This window comes from Pelodiscus sinensis, chromosome 14 (genome assembly GCF_049634645.1).
Source record: "Pelodiscus sinensis isolate JC-2024 chromosome 14, ASM4963464v1, whole genome shotgun sequence".
Classification (NCBI taxonomy): domain Eukaryota; kingdom Metazoa; phylum Chordata; order Testudines; family Trionychidae; genus Pelodiscus; species Pelodiscus sinensis.
Window position 1 is genome coordinate 32508044 of NC_134724.1, and position 21035 is coordinate 32529078.

General features: G+C 43.9%; 1 protein-coding gene across 11 annotated transcripts in view; it reads right to left on the reverse strand.

Annotated features, from left to right (window-relative positions):
- The window catches only part of SCAPER (S-phase cyclin A associated protein in the ER), a 406333-nt gene that overhangs the window by 305051 nt on the left and 80247 nt on the right, over positions 1–21035 (reverse strand). For 10 of the 11 annotated variants that reach the window (XM_075897367.1, XM_075897365.1, XM_075897366.1 and 7 more), the window contains 3 exons: positions 14945–15207; positions 10672–10920; positions 7437–7607 (listed from right to left, as the gene is read on the reverse strand). In XM_075897367.1, coding sequence (XP_075753482.1) covers positions 7437–7607; positions 10672–10920; positions 14945–15207 — 683 coding nt within the window. The remainder of the gene's footprint in view (positions 1–7436; positions 7608–10671; positions 10921–14944; positions 15208–21035) is intronic. The other variant, XM_075897364.1, reaches the window with a different exon arrangement.

The following is a 21035-nucleotide window of genomic DNA, read 5'->3' on the forward strand; positions in this document are numbered from 1 at the left end:
AAGACAGCAGTAATCAACAACGAACTTCTGAGGCTGAACGTAGACATCGCCGCCCTACAGGAAACACGACTGGCAGACTCAGGCATTCTGAAAGAAAAAGACTACACCTTCTACTGGCAGGGAAAGGCCCCAGACGAGCCCAGACAGCATGGCGTAGCTTTCGCGGTGAAAAATAGCCTACTGAGTATGGTAGAACCAGGCAGTAATGGCTCAGAACGACTCCTCACCCTTCGTCTCAACACCACCACAGGCCCTATCACCCTCGTCAGCGTATACGCCCCAACTCTGAACGCAACATTGGAAACTAAAGACCGGTTCTATGAGAACCTAACATCTGTCATCAACAGCATCCCCGACAAGGAACAACTCATCCTTCTGGGTGACTTCAATGCCAGAGTAGGTGCGGACAATGACTCATGGCCTTCGTGCCTCGGAAAATTTGGCGTCGGCAAAATGAACGAGAACGGCCAACGCCTGCTCGAGCTCTGCGCTTTCTACAACCTGTGCATCGCCAACTCATACTTCCAGACCAAGCCCCAGCATAAGGTCTCCTGGCGACATCCGCGCTCGAAACACTGGCACCAGTTGGACCTTATACTAGTTCGCCGCTCAGCTATCAATTGCGTCCTGCACGTACGCTCTTATCACAGCGCTGACTGCGACACAGACCACTCCTTAGTGTGCTGCAAGATCAGGCTGAACCCGAAGAGGTTTCATCGTTCAAGGAAACAAGGAAATCCTCGCATCGACGTCAGCAAGATGTCGCAGCCTGACCTGACGCAGAAATTCGCAGAAGCGCTTGAGAAGGAACTTGACGCCACACAGATAGAAGACTCTGCCATGGAAAAGTGGGAAACACTGCGGAACATAATGCACCGCACTGCCCTGGCAACCTTTGGAAAGAGGACCACAAAGACGCACGACTGGTTTGAAGCAAAGTCCTCTGTGATGATTCCAGTCATAGAAGCCAAGCGCGCCGCCCTGGCAGAATACAAGCAGTCACCAAGCCAGAGGAACTTACAAATTCTCAGGGCTACTAGGAGCAAGGCTCAACAGGTTGCCAGACACTGTGCGAACGAATATTGGCAGCAGCTCAGCAACGACATCCAGAAAGCAGCCATATCAGGGAACACAAGAGGCATGTACGACAGCATCAAGAAAGCGCTGGGCCCTACCCAGAGCAAAACAGCACCCCTCAAGTCATCTACTGGAGAAATAATCTCCGACAAGCAACAACAGTTGGGGAGATGGGTGGAACACTACTCCGACCTCTACTCCAGACGGAATACGGTGACCTCCGCAGCATTAGATGCCATTGAATGCCTGCCAACCATGGAAGAACTTGATGCAGAGCCAACAGTAGAAGAGCTCAGCAAGGCTGTTGATAAACTGGACTCAAGAAAAGCCCCCGGCAGCGATGGGATTCCTCCAGACCTGCTGAAACAGTGCAAGTGTTCCCTACTGCACCCTCTTCACAAAGTGCTCTGTCAGTGCTGGAAAGAAGGAGCCGTACCGCAGGATATGCGGGATGCTAAGATCGTCACCCTCTACAAGAATAAGGGTGAGAGAAGTGATTGTAACAACTACAGAGGCATCTCCCTTCTTAGCATCGTAGGCAAAGTATTTGCTAAGGTCATCTTGACCCGACTGCAGAAGCTGGCTGAACGTGTCTACCCGGAGTCACAGTGTGGTTTCCGCGCAGAACGGTCAACTGTAGACATGATTTTCTCCCTACGACAACTCCAGGAGAAGTGTAGAGAACAGCAGATGCCCCTGTACGTCTCCTTCATTGATCTCACCAAAGCCTTTGACCTGGTCAGCAGAGACGGACTCTTCAAAATCCTTCACAAGATCGGCTGCCCACCAAAACTGCACAGCTTGATTGAATCCTTCCACACAGACATGAAGGGAACAGTGCAGTTTAACGGCAGTTGCTCCGAGCCTTTCAGCATTAGCAGCGGCGTCAAGCAAGGCTGCGTTCTTGCCCCCACATTGTTTGGGATCTTCTTTGCCCTGCTCCTCAAGCATGCCTTCGGCTCAGCAACGGAAGGAATCTACCTCCGCACCAGATCGGACGGCAAGCTATTCAATCTCTCTCGCCTCAAAGCCAAGACGAAGATACGCGAGACGCTGATCAGGGACATGATATTTGCCGACGACGCAGCAGTCGTCACACATACCCAGGAAGAACTACAGTCGCTGATGAGCCGTTTTTCCATGGCCTGCAAAGACTTTGGGCTGACTATCAGTTTGAAAAAAACAAACGTCTTAAGCCAGGACACTGTCACTCCACCAGCCACCACAGTAGACGACTACCAGCTTGACGTCGTCCACCAGTTCACGTACTTGGGCTCCACCATCACCGATAATCTCTCCCTTGACGCTGAGCTCGACAAGAGGATCGGGAAGGCAGCCTCTACTTTAGCCCGCCTGACAACCCGAGTGTGGACCAACCCCAGGCTGACAACCGCAACAAAGATGGCAGTGTACAACGCCTGCGTTATCAGCACCCTGCTGTACGGGAGCGAGACGTGGACCACATACGCGAGACAAGAGCGGAGACTGAACGCCTTCCATCTACGAGGTCTGCGCCGCATCCTGGGCATTACCTGGCAAGACAAAGTCTCCAACCTCGAAGTTCTGACTCGAGCCGGCCTCCCCAGCATGTACACCATGCTCCGACAACGTCGCCTGCGTTGGCTTGGCCATGTACGCCGCATGGAGGACGGGAGGATCCCAAAGGACATCCTCTACGGGGAACTGGCATCTGGGAAGAGAACCACAGGGCGCCCGAACCTGCGATTTAAAGATGTCGTGAAGAGGGACATGAAAGCCATCGACATAAACACGCAGTCCTGGGAAGACCTCGCAGCAGACCGCCTGAAGTGGAAGGGCACCCTGACCACACAGCTCAAGTCAGGCGAAATGAACATGATGCGTGCATCAGAAGAAAAGCGAGCCCGCAGGAAGTTATGCAACAACAACAGCCAGGGAACCACCTACAGCTGCGACTTCTGCGGCAAAGAATGCCTGTCCCGGATTGGCCTTTTCAGCCACCAACGACGCTGTCCCCGACGCTGTCCCAGACAATCCGACACAAACCAAGACGAGAACTAGGATACGTCATCCATGGTCAACTGACCGACGGAGGCCAACAAAACACCAGTTCCATAGTTTTATGGCTTCCGCACATAGGGATCTGGATCGGGCTCCACCTTGACGGTTGATATAATAAACTGTGGTAGTATTATCGGTAAGTATTTGTGCTACCTGGCCCTGAATCTTTGGAAGGAACGCTCCACACGCACTGATGACTGCCCTGAGCTCCAGTAAGTTGATGTGCTGGTGGGATTCTTCTGCGTTCCACTGGCCTTGGGCAAATGCGCCCTCGCAATGAGCTCCCTAGCCCAGAAGAGACGCATCCGAGGTGACTTGAATGGTCGGCTGAGGGCGGTGAAATGGAACACCAGAGAGCATGTTGACGGGCAACATCCACCATGCCAGTGACTGCTTCACCAGTAATGGGACCTGTACCAGTCTGTGCATGTTGTGGTTGCCTGGGCGATACACTGAGGCCAGCCAGCGTTGTAAACATCTGAGACATAGTCTCGTGTAGTGTACTACATAAGTTGTGGAAGCCATGTGCCCCAACAGTTGTAAACAGGTGAGTATTGTTACCTTCGGGCTTATTGTAAGTGTTTAAGCAAGGCCCTGGCAGTTATAGAATCTAACTGTGCCCCAATGAACACGAGGGATCTTTGTGGTGTGAGTGTCAACACTGGCACATTTAACACAAGGCCCAGGTCTGCGCACAGTGCCCTTGTGAGTTCGGTGGCTCGGAGTGCTTAATCATATGAATGAGTCTTGATTAGGCAGTCGTCCAAGTATGGAAAAATCATGATGCCTTGATGATGAAGATACACGGCAACTACCGCTAGTGTCTTGGAAAAGACCCTCGGTGCTGATGATAGGCTGAACGGAAGTACCTTATAGTGGAAGTGTTGTGTGTCTATGACAAATCTCAGGAAGTGCCTGTGCGCTGGGTGGACTGTAATATGGAAATAGGCGTCCTGCAAATCGAGGGACATGAACCAATCCCTGGTGTTTAGAGCTGGGAGTATGGAAGCTAGGGTCACCATCTTGAATTTGTGTTTCCTGAGATACCTTTTCAGGTTTCGAAGGTCCAGGATGGATCTGTATCCCTGTGATTTCTTCTCAGTGAGAAAATGGCGAGAATAAAATCCTTTGCCCTGAAACTGTTCGGGAACCCTCTCCACCTCTCCTATCTCGATGAGTCAGACAACCTCTTGCATTAAGAGTGTATTGTGAGATGGGTCCCTGAAAAGGGACGGGGTGGAGGGGTAGTAGGAGGGAGGGAGAGAAGAGGTATCAAATACCCTGTTGATATTAGCTCCCGGACCCAACAGTCTGTGGTGATGGCAAACCACCTCTGTTGAAAGGGCCTCAGGCGATGGTGAAAAAGTTTCTGTGCTCCCGGGAAGTATGTGAGTGGGATGGTCCACAGTCCCTCAATAGGACCGTCAAACTTGCTGTCTGCTGTTCTGGGAGTTGGAACTCCTGTTGGTTTGTGGTCTGTGTTTTTGGGGACGGGGTCTGCCCCTTTGTTGTTGTTGTTCCTGTCGCCTATCTGGGCCCCATATAGGAAAAGGGCCTCTGCCTGTAGTATGGCGTGTAATGCTTATGACGGTAAGGAGGTGTGTACATCCCAAGAGTTCTTAAAAGTTGTCCTGGAATCCTTACCCGAGTGGAGCACCTGACCAGTTTTTTCTGCAAAAAGGCTCTGCCTATCGAATGGCAAGTCCTTCACTTTGCTCTGTAAGTCCTTAGGGACTGAGGCCAACTGTAGTCAGGATGACCTTCTCATGACCACCAATGTAGCTGTGGCTGCTGCGTCAGCTATGTCCAGGGAAAACTGTAAGGCCATTGTCGAGGCCACACAGCCCTCCTGGACTACTGATTTCAGCATTTGCCGTTTGTCCTCGGGCAGATGCTCCAAAGCCACAACTAACTTTGAATAATTGTCAAAGCTGTGATTGGATAGATGCACCACATAATTCGCCATCCTGAGAATGAGACTGACATAAGAATAAACTTTTCTTCCAAAGAGGTCCAGACGTTTGGCCTCTTTGTCTGCACCAGCATTTTTGTGCTGTGCCATTTTGGCCTTTTGTTGGCCTGCATCAACAACTAGAGAATTTGGTTGTGGGTGCACAAACAAAAATTCCATCCCCTTGGAGAGGACTAAATACTTTTTGCCAGATTTCTTATGCGTAGGCTGTGAAGACACAGGCATCTGCCAGATGTCATCGGCGATCTTTAATTTTTTCGTCCAATGGTAAAGCCATTTTAGGTTTCTGCGAACGATGCAAATTCTTAAGGAGGCGGTGCTGTTTCTGATGGACCTCCATGAGATGTAATTCTTGGGATTCCGCCACCCTTGTGAAAAGCTCATGAAACTGGTGGATGTTGTCGGTGGGAAAGGAATCCCCCGGGAAAACTGCATCATCCAATGATGAGGAGGATCTATCGAGTGGAGGTTCTGCTTGAGGTTGGGGTGCTCCAGTGTTGGTACTTGTGCTGGTTCCGGTTGTGCAGGAGGGATAGGTACATCTCCCGATGGTGTCGGTGAGTGAGTAGGATCGGCCAGTGGCGTTGGCAGTCTGTAATCACCGTGAGGTTGTGAGTAATGACAGCGCAGAGACCTGGAGGAGGAATGTTCTGAGGAATATCGGTGGCGGTAGCATTGCTGATAGTACCGATCATGGTAGCGATGCCTCGGGGAGTACCCTGGCGAATATGTTCTCCTGTAATCATATTAGTATCTGGAGTATGGCAATCTTGAAGGAGACGTAAGAGAATGAGATCTGTGAGCGATATAGGATGGTGAATGAGAGAATGTATGGTATCGCTGAGGCAAAGGTGAGAGCCCAGGCAAGTGTTTGCGGTGAGAGACGTGAGGAATTTGCGTCTCTTGATGTAGTGGCACTGAGAATACTGAAGCAGGTGACTGCGGATAAGGGGAAAAGATGGCCAGTTCCGGACTCAGGGAGGGCGTTCTTATCCTCCTTGACTTGTCTCTGGCCTTCTTGCGCACTGGAGATTGACTCACTTCGGAATGTGATCTGTGCTTAGTTGGCAGTGCATTGCGATAAGACGTGCTCAGTGCCATTGTACTCTGTGCGGATGGTGCTGACGATCCGCTGTGAGCCAGTGCTGGCGAGCATACTATTGCCCGTTCCGCTGGGACTGTTGTGAATGCAGTCAGTCTGACGCCGCCAGTGCCGGCGCAGTAGAGGGTGCCAGCGCGGTAGGAGGAGTTGGTGCCATTGGTGCCGGCGTGGATGGGAAACTCAGTACCGGGGCGGTCAGTGCCTGGGCGATCGGTGCCGATGTGGGCAGTTCCAGCCTGTGGTTTCCGTTTTACTGGAGCCGGGGCCGACTCAGGTCTTAAGAGTTGCAGCCATGGATACCGTCTCCCTATGATGGGAAGGGCTTGGCTCTGTGACGCAGCGGCTTGGCTTGTGCTGTTCAGCATGTCGAGGTAACCCTGCTCCCAAGGTACCTGGCTTATCGTCCATCCGTCCATACTCCTACATGATGTAGATGAGCGGGGGGATAACTTTCTACTGAGTTTCGGAGCCGTGGACTCTGCTGTTCCCTCCTGCTCCGGGTGGAAAGGCTGAAGCACCTTGTTGAAGAGAAACATTTTTAACAGCATTTCGCTGTCACGTCTGGCCCGGGCCATCAGTTTGGTGCAATGTGGGCATTTTTGGAGTATAGGACCCTCGCCCAGACATTTAATACAAGTTGAATGCCTGTTGGACTAATTAACACTAACTACTAAATAACTTTCTGACTAACTAGACTATGGCTAACGCTAAGAAAAACTATAAAACTTTTCTCTCTCTCTGACAGGAGGAGACAAGGCTCGCGCCGCCTGAGACTGTGAACAGTTAGGAGGAACTGGCGGGAGCCGGATCACACACAAGCTCAGGAGGGGCGTGAACAGCACGCACTGCCGCGCTTGTGCAGTCCAGCCAAACTACAGCTGACAATTCTCTGACCTGCGGCGCTGGGACGGGCCCGACACCTGAAGTGGGCCCCGACACCTACGGGGACACTATCCGAAGAAGAAAAAAAATACGTATTTGTTCTGCCAGTTAGTTGGCCAGGGTGAGTAATTAGCAACTAAAGTAATACAGAATACAAAAAGTAAAACACAGTAGGATTAAAAATACCTTAGGCAAATATCTGTAAATTCTTAAAGTTCTTAAATATATAAACAGTATTTTATATTTCTAATATAAATTAAACTGCAAAAAGCAAGTAAGAATGTGAAATTAAATTCTATGTTTATATTCCGATGACATCCAAAACAAGTAACAATTACTAATTTTAAGAGACTGAAAACTCACAGAAAAATCACTATCATTGTCAGTCTCGATGTTAATGTCATTATTTTCTTCTGCTTCAATCTCTCTAGTTAACTGTTCTTCTTCTGCAATGGCACTAGCTATTGCTTCTTCATTGGCCTTTTCCAGGCGATCTGCTAACTCTTCTTTTTTAGCAAGAACTTCTGCCATAGACTGTATAGAAAATCAGAAATTAAATCTGGACCAGAGTGTTAGAAATAAGTAATTTCCCACATATTAATCATGTTACATTTTATGTCAGTTTACCAATATTTTATATCACTTGTGCTACATTTAAAGGATACATTTAATGAATTAAAAAAACAGGCTAAAATGCTAGCAGTTTTAATCTAATTAATTAAAATGACCACAAGAAAATTTCTTAAGGTATGATATCATTATCATTACATTGTTTATCTACATTAACATCATACTACAAGAATATTACAAGATACTATTGGTCATTGAAAGTAACAAAGATGATTTACCATTATTGTCTGAGGGCATGAATACACTTGCACCCTCTTTCAAGAGAGGGATGCAAATGAAGACATTTGAAATTGCAAGTGAAGCAGGGATTTAAATATCCCGCGCTCCATTTGCATATTTGCGTTATGGTGCTATTTCAAAATAACAGACGCTGTTAAGATGTGGTTATTTCCAGAGAAAACCCTTCTATCGAAATAACTGGTAAACCTCATTATATGAGGAATAAGGGTTATTTCGAGAGAAGGGTTTTCTCTCAAAATAACCGTGTCTTAACAATGCAAATGGAGTACGGGATATTTAAATCCCGGCTTCATTTGCAATTTTGATTGTCTTCATTTGCATCCCTCTCTCGAAAGAGGGTGCAAGTGTAGACATGTCCTCCTGACTCTTCACAAATCCTTTGCTAGTGTCAAGGACTAAGCAAAGCGGATCCAGAAACAGTAATAGCCTAAATGAGTTCACATATCTTGCTAGACAACAAAGAAAGGCATGCAGACCCTACCTTCTATTCCTGAACATCTATACAGAATTCAGAAAATAAGTGAGAGTCTACGCAGATAATATCTTTGGAGAACTTTATTCTAGTTACTAGTCATGAATTCATTTAGTTCTTAATGACACTTCCTCAAATATCTACCACTATTAACACTGATTCAGCTCATATGCTGTTAGCAAAGTTGGAAGTGCTAATATATATGAAAGGATACTTTCTAATCAACAGAAAATTCCTTTATGAGCTGTAGATACAACTACCCTAAGACTCCAATGACTGCTAACACCAATGAAGGTGAACCAGTGTTAACTATGATGGCATATATTTTTGAAAATTTTCTTTACTACAGACACCTCCCTTTAGAAGTTACCTAGCACTAGATTAGTCCAATATAATGGAGAAATTCATCAGCCCCTCTGCCAAAGATAAGAAAATGGTGACTCCTTTTATTAGAAAACATTCTTGCATGTCATAGGCATTTTAATTACATTTATTTCATGCTACTAAATAACATTAGCACTCTGTTCTTGAAAATCCTCTTGCTGCAAAGTGACATCCATGTATGATGTTAACAGCATGAGAGATCAACAGTTTTTAGCTTGCTTTATAGACAAGAAAAAATTCTGTATGAACAATAAGCAATATGTTTGAATTGTACACCAGTGATGGGCAACCTATGGCCTGTGGGCCACGTGCACACATGGTTCTGTGTGTCCCCTGAAAAACATTTCGTTTACCATTAGCCACATGAAGAGTTGCCAGATTCCACCAGTTTCTGTTCACATAGGGCTTTTTTCCCTAATGGTATCGCTAAAGTGACATGCATGTAAAGCAAAGTGCATGCTGATTGTATATAACATTAACCCTGAGAGTCCTGCATGCCCTCTGCATCCTATCCATGTGTTGCTATAGTTTAATCGGCACATCCTGCAAATTCTAGGTATGAAAGCACAGTTAGCAAAACAACCCTTTCCCGGGAGAGCGCCTTGGTTATGACAATCTTGCAGCCCACTGAGATAGAGGGCCAATCATGCAGCCCACTCACTAGCCTAGGTTGTGCATTGCTGTTGTACACAGTAAAAATTATTATTTGCACTAAGACATATTTTTGAAGTACCAAATAGTTGAAAGAATCAGAAATATAATATTCATGCAGCTTACTCAAAGTCAGCAAAGAAAAAGTTATAAGGAAATATTTTATATTGTACAAGCTCACTAGTAAGAAATGGCCCCAAACAATATGAAGTCCTGTGGCACTCTGGAGACTAAGATTTATTAGGTCATAAGCTTTCATGGCTAAAACTCCATCAGATGAATTGGAGTGGAGTTGTGTGCGCATGCGCACAACAAAAGAAAAAGGTTATTTATGTAAATGAGGCTAATCAAGTCAGAGAGGAAGTACTTGTTCACAGCAGTTGATATGGAAATATGGATCTGAAAAGAGAGGAAATTGCCTTTGTAATTCATTAAAAAGTTAAGATCCTTATTCAATCCTAAATTGATAGTGTTGAATTTGCAAATGAATTCCAGTTCAGCTGTCACCCTTTGAAATTGGATTCTGAAATTCTTTTGTAGAAAAATCGCTACTTTTAAATCCATTATTGAATGTCCATACAGGTTAAAGTGTTCCCCTACACGTTTATGTGTGTTACCATTCATGATGTCTGATTTGTGTCCATTTATCCTTTGGTGTAGAAACTGTCCAGTTTGGCCAATATACATGGCAGAGGGGCATTTTTACCCACGAAACCTTATGCCCTAATAAATCTGTTAGGCTGTAAGGTGTTAGGCTGTAAGGACTCCTCATTTTTGTACTTACAGATTAACATGGCTACCCCAAGACTTTCCCCAAACAAATGTCAGCTATGCTTGCTAGCTGCATAAAAGAAGGGTTGGTTTGATTTTAATGGGGAAAGAAGTCTGATCAGTTCCATGTTTGTCTAATCAACAATAATGAAAGGAAGCAAAAAAAAAAAAATCATTGTAATCATGTATCTAGAAAGAACTGGAGTTGTGATCCTTGTAATCCAAACCAGTGCATTACTGTACATTTAGCCTTACTCAACCGTCTTACTGTAATTAATTTTTACTTGAATATGCTTGGAAATGTGTAAGACATTTTTTCTATACTATATACTTTTGATCATTTGTGAACTTTTCCACAAATTTTATAGCAGGCTAACATTATATCTTGTGCAATACAAAATGAGAAACCCCAAGACATGGTTTATTCAGAATTCTTGTAAATTGTCTTACCAATCGGGCAGCACTCACATTTGAAATGTCTGAGGGGTCCATTTCACTTTCTGTCTTTTTTTTTCCTTCTTGGTGCTGTTCTCTACTACCCAAGATCAGGAAGAGAGGGTCATCAATCTGTAGATTTTCTGAAGTATGTTCTGTGTCTATGACAACTGCAGGCATTTCAGAACGTGTTTGTAAGCAAGAGCTATCTTGTAAAACCATGTTGCCACTGTTTCTGGAATCTTCTAGTGTGTGTGCTGTGAACTAGTAAAAGACACATTTACAAAATAAGTCAGATGCAACACACTGATTTTCAAATACACAGCTTGAAAAAAACCTAATAAAATGCCACATTTAACCCGCATATAGTAGGTGATTTGACTAGTGATAGAAATAGTTAGAGTTGCCTAGCATTTCCTATACACTTATAAAACTTGCAGGGTGAAAGTGCCTGCCTGAAGCTGATTTTGTTTGTTTGTTTGTTTGTTTGTTTGTTTGTTTGTTTGGTTGGTTGGTTGGTTGGTTGGTTGGTTGGTTGGTTGGTTGGTTGGTTGGTTGGTTGTTGGAAGATTTCAGCTAAAGCAGCTCACCCATTTCCAAGGACAAGGGATAGGGAAAACACATTGTTTTATGGACATTAAAAAAAAAAAATCTTACAACCTTTGTTTTGAAAGGCTCTGAAAAATATCTCCATTTTTACATGCTCAGTACAGAATCTTGCCTCCTTTGATGCACAGGACAAGTGTATTCGGTCAATGAGTCTGTTGTCTGCAAAATACTTGCTTCCTTTGTTGAAGAAGCTGGAAGTAAATGCAGTAAATGAGGCAAGGAATTGCAGGAAGAGAAAGGATGGTCTCATGGTTAAAACTGTTAAATGCCATTCTAGGGAAGTAGATTCTATTTCTCCCTCTACCAAAGTTCTTATGGGATGTTGAGCAAGTCTCATAAGCCAAAATTTTCCACAGGTGACCAAAAATTCATTATTTTTTGAGCACCCAAATTGAAACACCTGAGGTCTTTTTTGCTGAAGTGCTGGGAACACACAACTGCAACTCTAAATTGCTCTGAACACACAAAGTGATATAAAATGTTAAGTTCTCTGAAATCCGAGCATAGGTAGCTCAAAGCCATGGAATTAATTCTAGCTTCCAAGTCTGTAAAAACAAAGATGTAGAGGAGGTGACTGAAAAAAAGACGACAAGGATAATATATGGAAATATAGTAGAACATTATTTTATTAAGGCCTATGATCTCCCCTCCCTTTCTCAATGCAGAGAGGAGTGAGTGAGAGTTCCCAAAGAAGCAAAATGCAGGGACTTGTGACCTCACCAAAGACAATGTGATTGTACTGCTGTATAACTAAAAAAGCAGAACTTGGCAGAAGGGATATAAGATCTATTCAGTGTTAATACCAGCATATAAATAAAAGCTGGAATGTGTTACGTGGGCCCTTTTCCTTCATAGAAGAAAACGGGAACATTGGTATAGTGGCAGATCTCCAGGCACTATCCCTTTCTCCTCCCACCTACTTCTTGCTTTGTCAAAAAAAATGGACACCAGAACTGAGGTGTACACAGAATGTGGATTCTTCAGATTCCTGCCATCCACCTCTTATGTAGAATGACAACACTGGTCCCTTTTCAAAAGGGAACACCCAAAATTGCAGAGGCAGGAACAGGTATGCTTCTTTATGTGCAACTCTGTTAAATCAGCAGGATTACATTGGTAAATATGTAAAATTTGGCCTCATTGTTAAATCAACCAATATGTATACTTTTAATAGTTATCATTCTAATGATTTAAATATCATGTATAAGATTTTGTTTATACTGGCATCAACATTATTTATATCACAGTCACTGTTGCTAATATTCTTATTCATAATATTTATATTAGCTTGACTGATGTTTACAGTGTAGTCATAACTGTATATGAAAAAATCAATAGTTACATGGCAAAATCAATAGTAATTATATGAAATAATGTTAAAAAAATACAAACATTCCCACTTCAGCAAAAGACATCAATACAACAATGGAGAAAACCGCCATATGTAGCTTTGTTACTAGGGTCTCCTAACAATAATATTTTAACCAAACAATATTGACCAGTAAATAATTCCCACCAATATTATGATTGTTATACATGATATAATTATATGCATGTCTTACAAAGCGCAATCCCTTTGACTGCATTTTAATATATATGCAACTAGGGTTTTATATAAGAGTCATACAATAGCGACGAGGAGTCCTGTGGCACCTTATAGACTAACTGAAGTGTAGGAGCATAAGCTTTCGTGGGCAAAGACCCACTTCATCAGATGCATGAGTGGGTCTTTGCCCACGAAAGCTTATGCTCCTACACTTCAGTTAGTCTATAAGGTGCCACAGGACTCCTCGTCGCTTTTGCAGATTCAGACTAACACGGCTACCAGTCATACAATAGTTCATTTTCATGAAAAGGATTAAATCATGGCCAGATTTTGCCCGGCCTTTGCAATGAGAGGAAGAAAGGGAGTCTCCATGTAGGGATGTTACTGAAACAGCAAAGGAATGGGAAAGCAACTAAAATTGCAATCCCATCACATTATTGCTAACACATATTTTTAGAGTACAAGAACTGTATCCCCCGTAGGATTTTAGTCACTACCAGAGGAAGTGGGGAGGGCCACAGTAAATTTCAAAAGCTATATCCCTTATATAATCTCTTCAACATAGGGTTGCCAGACGGTTTAACAAAAAATACTGAACCCCCTCCTCCCTCCCCCCCCCCCAAAAAAAAAAATCGGGAAAAAATTCTGTCAAGGGAAAAAAAGTGGGAGACCAAAGTTGTTGTTAAAAAAAAAAAAAGCCCCCCCTCCCCCCCCGAACAGAATCACGGAGGAAAAAAAAATTTAATTTTTTTTTTAAAAGAGGCTGCCCCTTTAAGATGGCCACCATCTTGGGCACCATTTTTAAAATCCCGCAGCTCCACCTGGTAAGTACATGGAAGCCGGGGGCCAGGGATGAGCTGGCAGGGGGCGGGGTCCGGGGCCATGGGGAGGGGTGCAGAAGCAGCTTTGCAAGTCACACTTTTGGGAGGCAAGAGCCACGGGATAGCCACGGCTGGTATTGAGGGAGGCATCACATGGCCAGCTCCTGGGTCTCTACTGGTCACGTGGGCCAGAGCAGCACGCACTCTGCTCCCACCCCAGCCTGGCACTCCCTAGCGTGGTGCCCGGCAAGTGCCCGGCACTCCCTAGCGTGGCGCCCGACAAGTGCCCTTTTCTGCCCCCCTTGACTACAACTCTGTTGCACTCCTCACTCTCCCCTCCCCCGCCAGATGCAGCAGGGGAAAATTGTCCCCACTGGGCTTCCATCCAAGGGAAACAGGAAATTTCCATGGTTTTTTACCGGACACAGCCCGCAAATACCGGACACCTGGCAACCCTACCTCAACATCATTCATCAGAGATGACAGCCACAGAGGCAAGATTAAGTTGTATCCCTCTAAAGCAGTGTTTCCCAATTTTATTTGGCCACAGATCTCTTTTCAGCTTGAAAGAATTTCAAGGAACCCCTAAGGTTGCCAGGATAAAATTTGTTGAGGGGGGGGAAAAAAGACCCACTGACTCCCGCTGCAAAAAGGCTCTGTTTCTTTAAGAGGAGGCGGGCAAGTGCCAAGTTGTCGCAGAACCCTTACTTTTGCTTCACGGAACCCTGAGGTTCCATGGAGCACCAATTGGGAAACACTGCTCTAAAGACGTTTGGAGACATACTCTACGTGCCAGAGAACTCCAGGACATATTGTAGCTCTGAACCATCCCCAAAACAGGCATGTGGCCTTGATGGCATAAGGAGTGTACGTAAGTGAATACAAATAATTTTTCTGATGTCTTTAGGTTTTTTTAAAAATATTTGGTAGTTTGAGCTAGAAGCTACTGTTAAAGCCAAATTTGATTTTATACTTTCAAAAACATTAAAACATTTTGGTTATTGGCACAATAAATGTGTCCAATCCTGCAGCCCTTATGGGTGAGCAGATCCACTGACTCCAGCTAAGCATTTCCACCTGATATTTTTCTAGACATTATAAAATATATAGTGCACCTCTATCGGATAAAAAACTCTTATCAGTCAGTTTATATCATCACCTTACTGTCATTCACAATGTAGTTTCTGCATATTAACCATAATAAAAGGGAATTAATATAAGTTCCAAACATAATAACTTTGATAATATTTCTATATAAATAAGAAAACTATTGCAATAATAAAGATATGAAGTGTTCCCAAATTATACTTACCTGAGTCTTGTCAGCAAGAGGATGCTCACTCAGATATAAAGAATCTTTCTGCAGAGGTTCTGTAGTTTTGGGTGCACTATCTCTATCGAATGAATTCTTCTGTTGACACTCTGATGGCCTGAAGCCTACATTTTCTTTGTCACTGTCATCTTTAGCTCTTAACAATTCTGCAGTTACAGGAGTTTTTGTTGCAACAGCTGTAGATCGAGATCGAATAGGCCTTCCACGCTGAACTGTTTCCCAGCCTTCTGCATCCTTCCGCTCTAAACAAAAAAGCAAAAACACCCAGCAAGAAATAATTTTATAAATACAATATTGCAGTCACAATTAGCAATTTTATTAACATTTGCCTAAACTATTCTTGCACAAAATAACATCTTTTCTCTTAAAAAATATATGGAACCTATTAGACACTGTACAAGATTAATTTTCCTTCCAAGGAGAACTATCAATTTAAAAATTATGGAACCAATCCTGCAAATTCCTTTGTCGATACTTTACTAGTGAGAATAGTTTCCCTGACTTCCGAGGGGCTACTTTCATGAGCAAGTTATTCATGAGCATAAGCGTTTGTACATTTTTGGGTATATACGCATACGTTTTAACAACAGGCGTTCTTACCTACGTTTCAGTTTACATTCTCAGGCCATGATCCTGCAGTCACAGCTTGGAACACAAGACTCTTGCAACCCTATAAACCCCAATGACTTGACTGGGCCTCAGTGAAAGTACAAGAATCTACCCATGCAAATACAATTGCAAGATTAAGGCCTTATGCTATTAAAAGTGAAAGTATTTTAAATATATAATTTAATATTTTTCTATGTATTCTGTTGGCTTACTTTTGTATTTTGCTCAGACTGGATGATAAAAATATACAATGTAGTGTCAATTTCCAGATAATATACCGTCAGAGTCTCATGAAATCACACAATGTTGGGAAGACTAAGTTGAAAACTGCAACATTTATTTAGAAGAGCAATTTTCATTGTGTTTTTTTTAATTTCATGGAAATGTTTCTATTGATTACTGATTTTATACATGCTCGTTTTATTAAAATATTATCATTTGGCACAGGTTTTATAGTGCTGGACGAATTAATGTTAAAGAATAAACTGCATTGATTGAATTATAATAATTGCGAAATAAAAATAACTCCATCATCCCCAGTTCAGAGATTCCTGACAAATTCAGTGCTGGGGGACATATGAAAGTTCTTTAATAGCCCTAAATATATGCAGGATGAGCCTTCTTTAGCCAAAATTTGTAGGATTTTTATAGTCCTGAGAAGAACATGCAACATTAGCATTATTTCTAACACTTTATCAGCCAATGCGTTCTTGCAAAGCTTATGAAAGACTCATTATTAAAGCTTTCCCCAATCCTTTTGCTTTCAAAAGTAAACTGAAGGAAATTTTTTGTACGACTTTGGACTCTTTAGCATATAAATATATTGGCAGATTGTTTGCACTCTAATGGACATTAATACATATTATCTATAAAATCTCTATGGGGAAAAGAAAATTTATTCCAGGAGAAGCTATTCTAAAAATAACCTTTTGTTCATTTTAAAATTAGCCTTTGTTCTCTGAATTTTGCCTTCTACTGCTACATTTAAGCAACAGAATATGTGGAAATGTACAAATAATTTTGGCTTAAAAAAAAATAAATCTAGAAAATAGATACATTTTGCACTTTTAGTAATCTGTTTTTGCTGGGCTCTGCATCATTTTCTAGTGATTGAGATTTACTTAATGTATTTGCTTAATTGTATGCATGCACAAAGATTCATGGATTGATGGGTCTATTCCTCTAGCTAAAAGTAAACACATCTGGGTGGTTAAAAAAAAAAAAAAAAAGACCACCACAAAAAAGGAATCCTAAACTGAACATAGATCTTTAATTTAAAATATATTAATAAAATTGATGCTTTTATAATGCTACTGTTTTAGAGAAAGCACAAATTAACAAAGGGCATGTCTACACAACAACATTATTTCAAAATAATAGAGTATGTGTCTACACAGCAAGCCCGTTAGTTTGAAATAATTTCAAAGTATCAGGCTTCTTATTCCGACTGAAGCTGAAGGAAGCATATCCCTGCTCTGATTTCCTGCGGTGTAGACAGCGCTTAAAGCCGAGATAAGCTACTTTGACTTCAGTGGCGCAATTAACATACCTGAAGTTGCGTATCTTAATTTGACTTTAGCCCGCAGTGTAGCTGTCCCCAGAGAATCTTAAAATGTAGCCCCTTAAAACAAGTACAGGCAGTCCCCGAATAACGCGGATCTGACTTACGAACGGGGCTTTTCTTGCCCCGGAGGACTGGAGCGGTGGGACGCTCAGATGCGCTGCAGTCCCGCCGCCCCTGTCCTCCAGGGCGAGAAAAGCCGCTCCACGTTTCCCTGGTCTGCTGGGGGGGGGAACCCCCCCAGCAGACCAGGGAGACGAGGAGCAAAGCCTTGGAGCACGCCCGCAGCGGGACAGCCCGGGCGCGCCTGGGCTTTCCCGCTGAGGGCGTGCTCCAAGGCTTTGCTCCCCGTCTCCCTGCTGACCAGGGAGACGGGGAGCAAAGCCTTGGAGCACGCCCGCAGCGGGACAGCCCGGGCGCACCTGGGCTGTCCCGCTGCGGGCGTGCTCCAAGGCTTTGCTCCCCCTCTCCCTGGTCAGCAGACCAGGGAGACTGAGTAAAGCCGTGGAGGACGCGGGCGGTCCCGCCACCCACGTCTCCCTGGTCTGCTGGGGGGGGGGGGGGGGTGCTGCTAGTGCCTCCCCTCCCCACCCAGCAGACCAGGCTTTTCTTGCCTACGCCTGGGGTAGAGCAGCTGGGGAGCTGCCGGGTTGGTCCCGCAGCGCCGCTCCTCAGCGCTAATGTACCAACCCGGCAGCACCCCTGCTGCTCTGCCCCAGGCGTCCTGATTCAGCCGCTGCTGGTCAGTTTCAGCAGTGGCTGAATCAGGACGCCTGGGGCAGAGCAGCTGGGGTGCTGCTGGGTTGCTCTAGTAGCACCGAGGAGCCACGCTACTGGAGCAACCCAGCAGCACCCCAGCTGCTCTGCCCCAGACGTCCCCAAGTCAGCCGCTGCTGAAACTGACCAGGGGCTGACTACAGGAAGCCCGAGGCCGAGTTGCTCTGTCCCGAGCTTCCTGGAATCAGCCGCTGATCAGTTTCAGCAGCAGCTGACTTGGGGACGCCTGGGTTTCTTAAGTTGAATCTGTATGTAAGTCAGAACTGGCATCCAGATTCAGCCGCTGTTGAAACTGATCAGTTTCAGCAGCGGCTGACACCAGTTCCGACTTACATACAGATTCAACTTAAGAACAAACCTACAGTTCCTATCTTGTACGTAACCCGGGGACTGCCTTTATGACAAAATAAATAAAAGATAAGCCTACTCTGTACGCTCTTGGATTTTAGTTTTCAGAATATTTCGTTTTCCACCTTTGTGAACACTATGATGAAACATTTTATTTTAAACGAAGAAAGAAAAAACACTTTTTCAAAAGCTTCCTTGTACAAAGAAACATTATTTAGAATTTAGAGTTAATCCATTAATAAGGGAGGCAACACAAACACTATTATCTAATAAAAAGATTGAAAAAATATAAGCAAATAGTAAGCAGAAGAGCATCTCAATATAATAAACTTAGGTTTTTTGCATTCCAAGGAATTAACAAAAGACAGTATTTGATAATGTAACTTATAAAATCATAATATAACCTATACACTTTGATAATATAACTTATAAAGGACTATTCCCCTAAAGAATGGAAAGGTCTGCAAGAAAGAATGTTTGTCTTGATAGAGAGCAAATCATAGAAATGAAACTGACAAAAGCCCCTCAATTGTGTGAGAGATGCAGCAGCTTTGTACAGTATATAATAGCATAGTATAATGTACATATAAATAACTTATGCTCTTTTACCCACGAAAGCTCATGATTCTATATATTTTTATTATTCTCTAAGGGCACGCCTATGCTACAGAGGAAGATCGAAGCTGCGCTTTCGATCTTCCAGGGTTCAAATTAGTGGGTCTAGTTAGGAGGGGTGCTCCAGTTGATGCTGGTAGTCTTGCTTTTACAAGAAGTAAGGGAAGTCAAAGGGAGAGAGTTCTCCCTTTGACTTCCCACAGTGTAGACAGCAGGAGGGAGACTGCCACCCATGGATTGGAGTGGCAGGGGGGACACAGGTCCACCTGCTCCACTTCATCCGGGGCCTAACAGCAGATCAGTCTGAGTCAGAAGGGATCCTGTCCACAAGACGCCGACTCACAGGCCCTGGTTCAGCCAAACTAAATTTAGCTGTCTCCTCTGGGGCACAACCCTTTAGGAGGATTATGCCTGACCAACCTGATTGGATTCTATGATGAGGCTCTGTGGGCATGGGGAAGTCGGTGGATGTGATATACCTTGACTTTAGCAAAGCTTTTGATACGGTCTCCCGTAGTATTCTTGCCAGCAAATTAAGGAAATATGGATTGGATAAACGGACTGTAAGGTGGATAGAAAAGTGGCTAGATCATTGAGCCCAACAGGTAGTGATCAACTGTCTGGTTGGCAGTCAGTTTCAAACAGAGTGCCTCAAGGGTTGGTTCTGGTGCAGATTTTGTTCAATATCTTTATTAATTACCGGGATCAGGTTGTGGATTGCACCCTCAGCAAGTCTGCAGAGGGCACTAAGCTTGGGGAGGAAGAGAGGTAAACATGCTAGATGGCTGGGATAAGATCCAGAGTGACCCAGGCAAATGGGAGGACTGGGCCAAAAGAAATCTGATGAGGTTCAACAAGGACAAATGCAGTGTCCTGCACTTGGAACGGAACGATCCCAAACACTGCTACAAGCTGGGGACTGACTTGCTAAGCTACAGTTCAACAGAAAAAGACCTACGGATTACAGTGGATGAGAAGCTGGATACGAGTCAACAGTGTGCCCTTGTAGCCAAGAAGGCTAATGGCATATTAGGGTGCATTAATAGAAGCATTGCCAGCAGATCTAGGGAAGTGATTATTCCTCTTTATTCAGCACTGGTGAGGCCACATCTGGAGTGTTGTGTCCAGTTCTGGGCACCCCACTATAGGAAGGATGGAGAGGGTCCAGCGGAGGGCAACCAAAAATGATTAGGAGCACATGACATATGAGGAGAGGCAGAGGGATTTGGGCTTATTTAGTCTGCAGAAGAGAAGAGTGAGTGGGAGTTCCAAAGAGGATGGAGAGAGGCTGTTTTCAGAAGTGACAGATGGCAGAACAAGGAGCAATGGTCTCAAGTTGCAGAGAGGGAGGTCTGGGTTAGATATTAGGAAAAATTATTTCACTAAGAAGTTCATGAATCACTGGAATGGGTTACCATGAGAGTTTGTGGAATCTCCATCCCTAGAGGTTTTTAAGTTATGGCTTAACAAAGCCCTGGATGGGATTATTTAGTTGGGGTTGGACCCTACTTTTAGCAGGGGGTTGGACTCAATGACCTCTTGAGGTCTCTTCCAACCCTATGGCTCTCTGATTCTCTGAGAACCTATAAAGTGCACTGGATTTATTATTAATAATCCAATGTATGCATTAAAAACTCAGTACTATCCCCAAAATCAAAGGCTGGGGCAAACATATGCATGATGCAAATTCCCAAGTAAAACCTTCACAAAACAAAGAGTATTTTTAGCTTTGGAATTCAAATATTTTGCGATTTAATCTTATGCCATCTATTATGTAAAAATGTATTGAAATAATAGGCCAGTACTACAGAACCGGAATTGTTTCACTCTTTTTGAAGCTCTTCAGCTGCAGGTGATGGCCTATAACATTTAGAATGGAATTATTCTGCAGCTCTTTAAACTTCTAATGATACTGCGAAGAAGGGACTTTCTTCATTTTAGTCTTAGGAAAAAGTTAACCCCCTGAAAATTTATACTTTCTGGATCATAAAATTCACTGAAGCCCCTTTAGCTCAAAAAGGGATATTTCAATCAAGAGTTTTAATGGCTATACTCTACCAGGAAATATATCTGTTGTTGAAAGTGATTATCAGCAACAGTTTAACTGCTAGTGTAACTTCGAAGTTCAAATCACTCTTTCAGAACTGGCAAAAACAAACT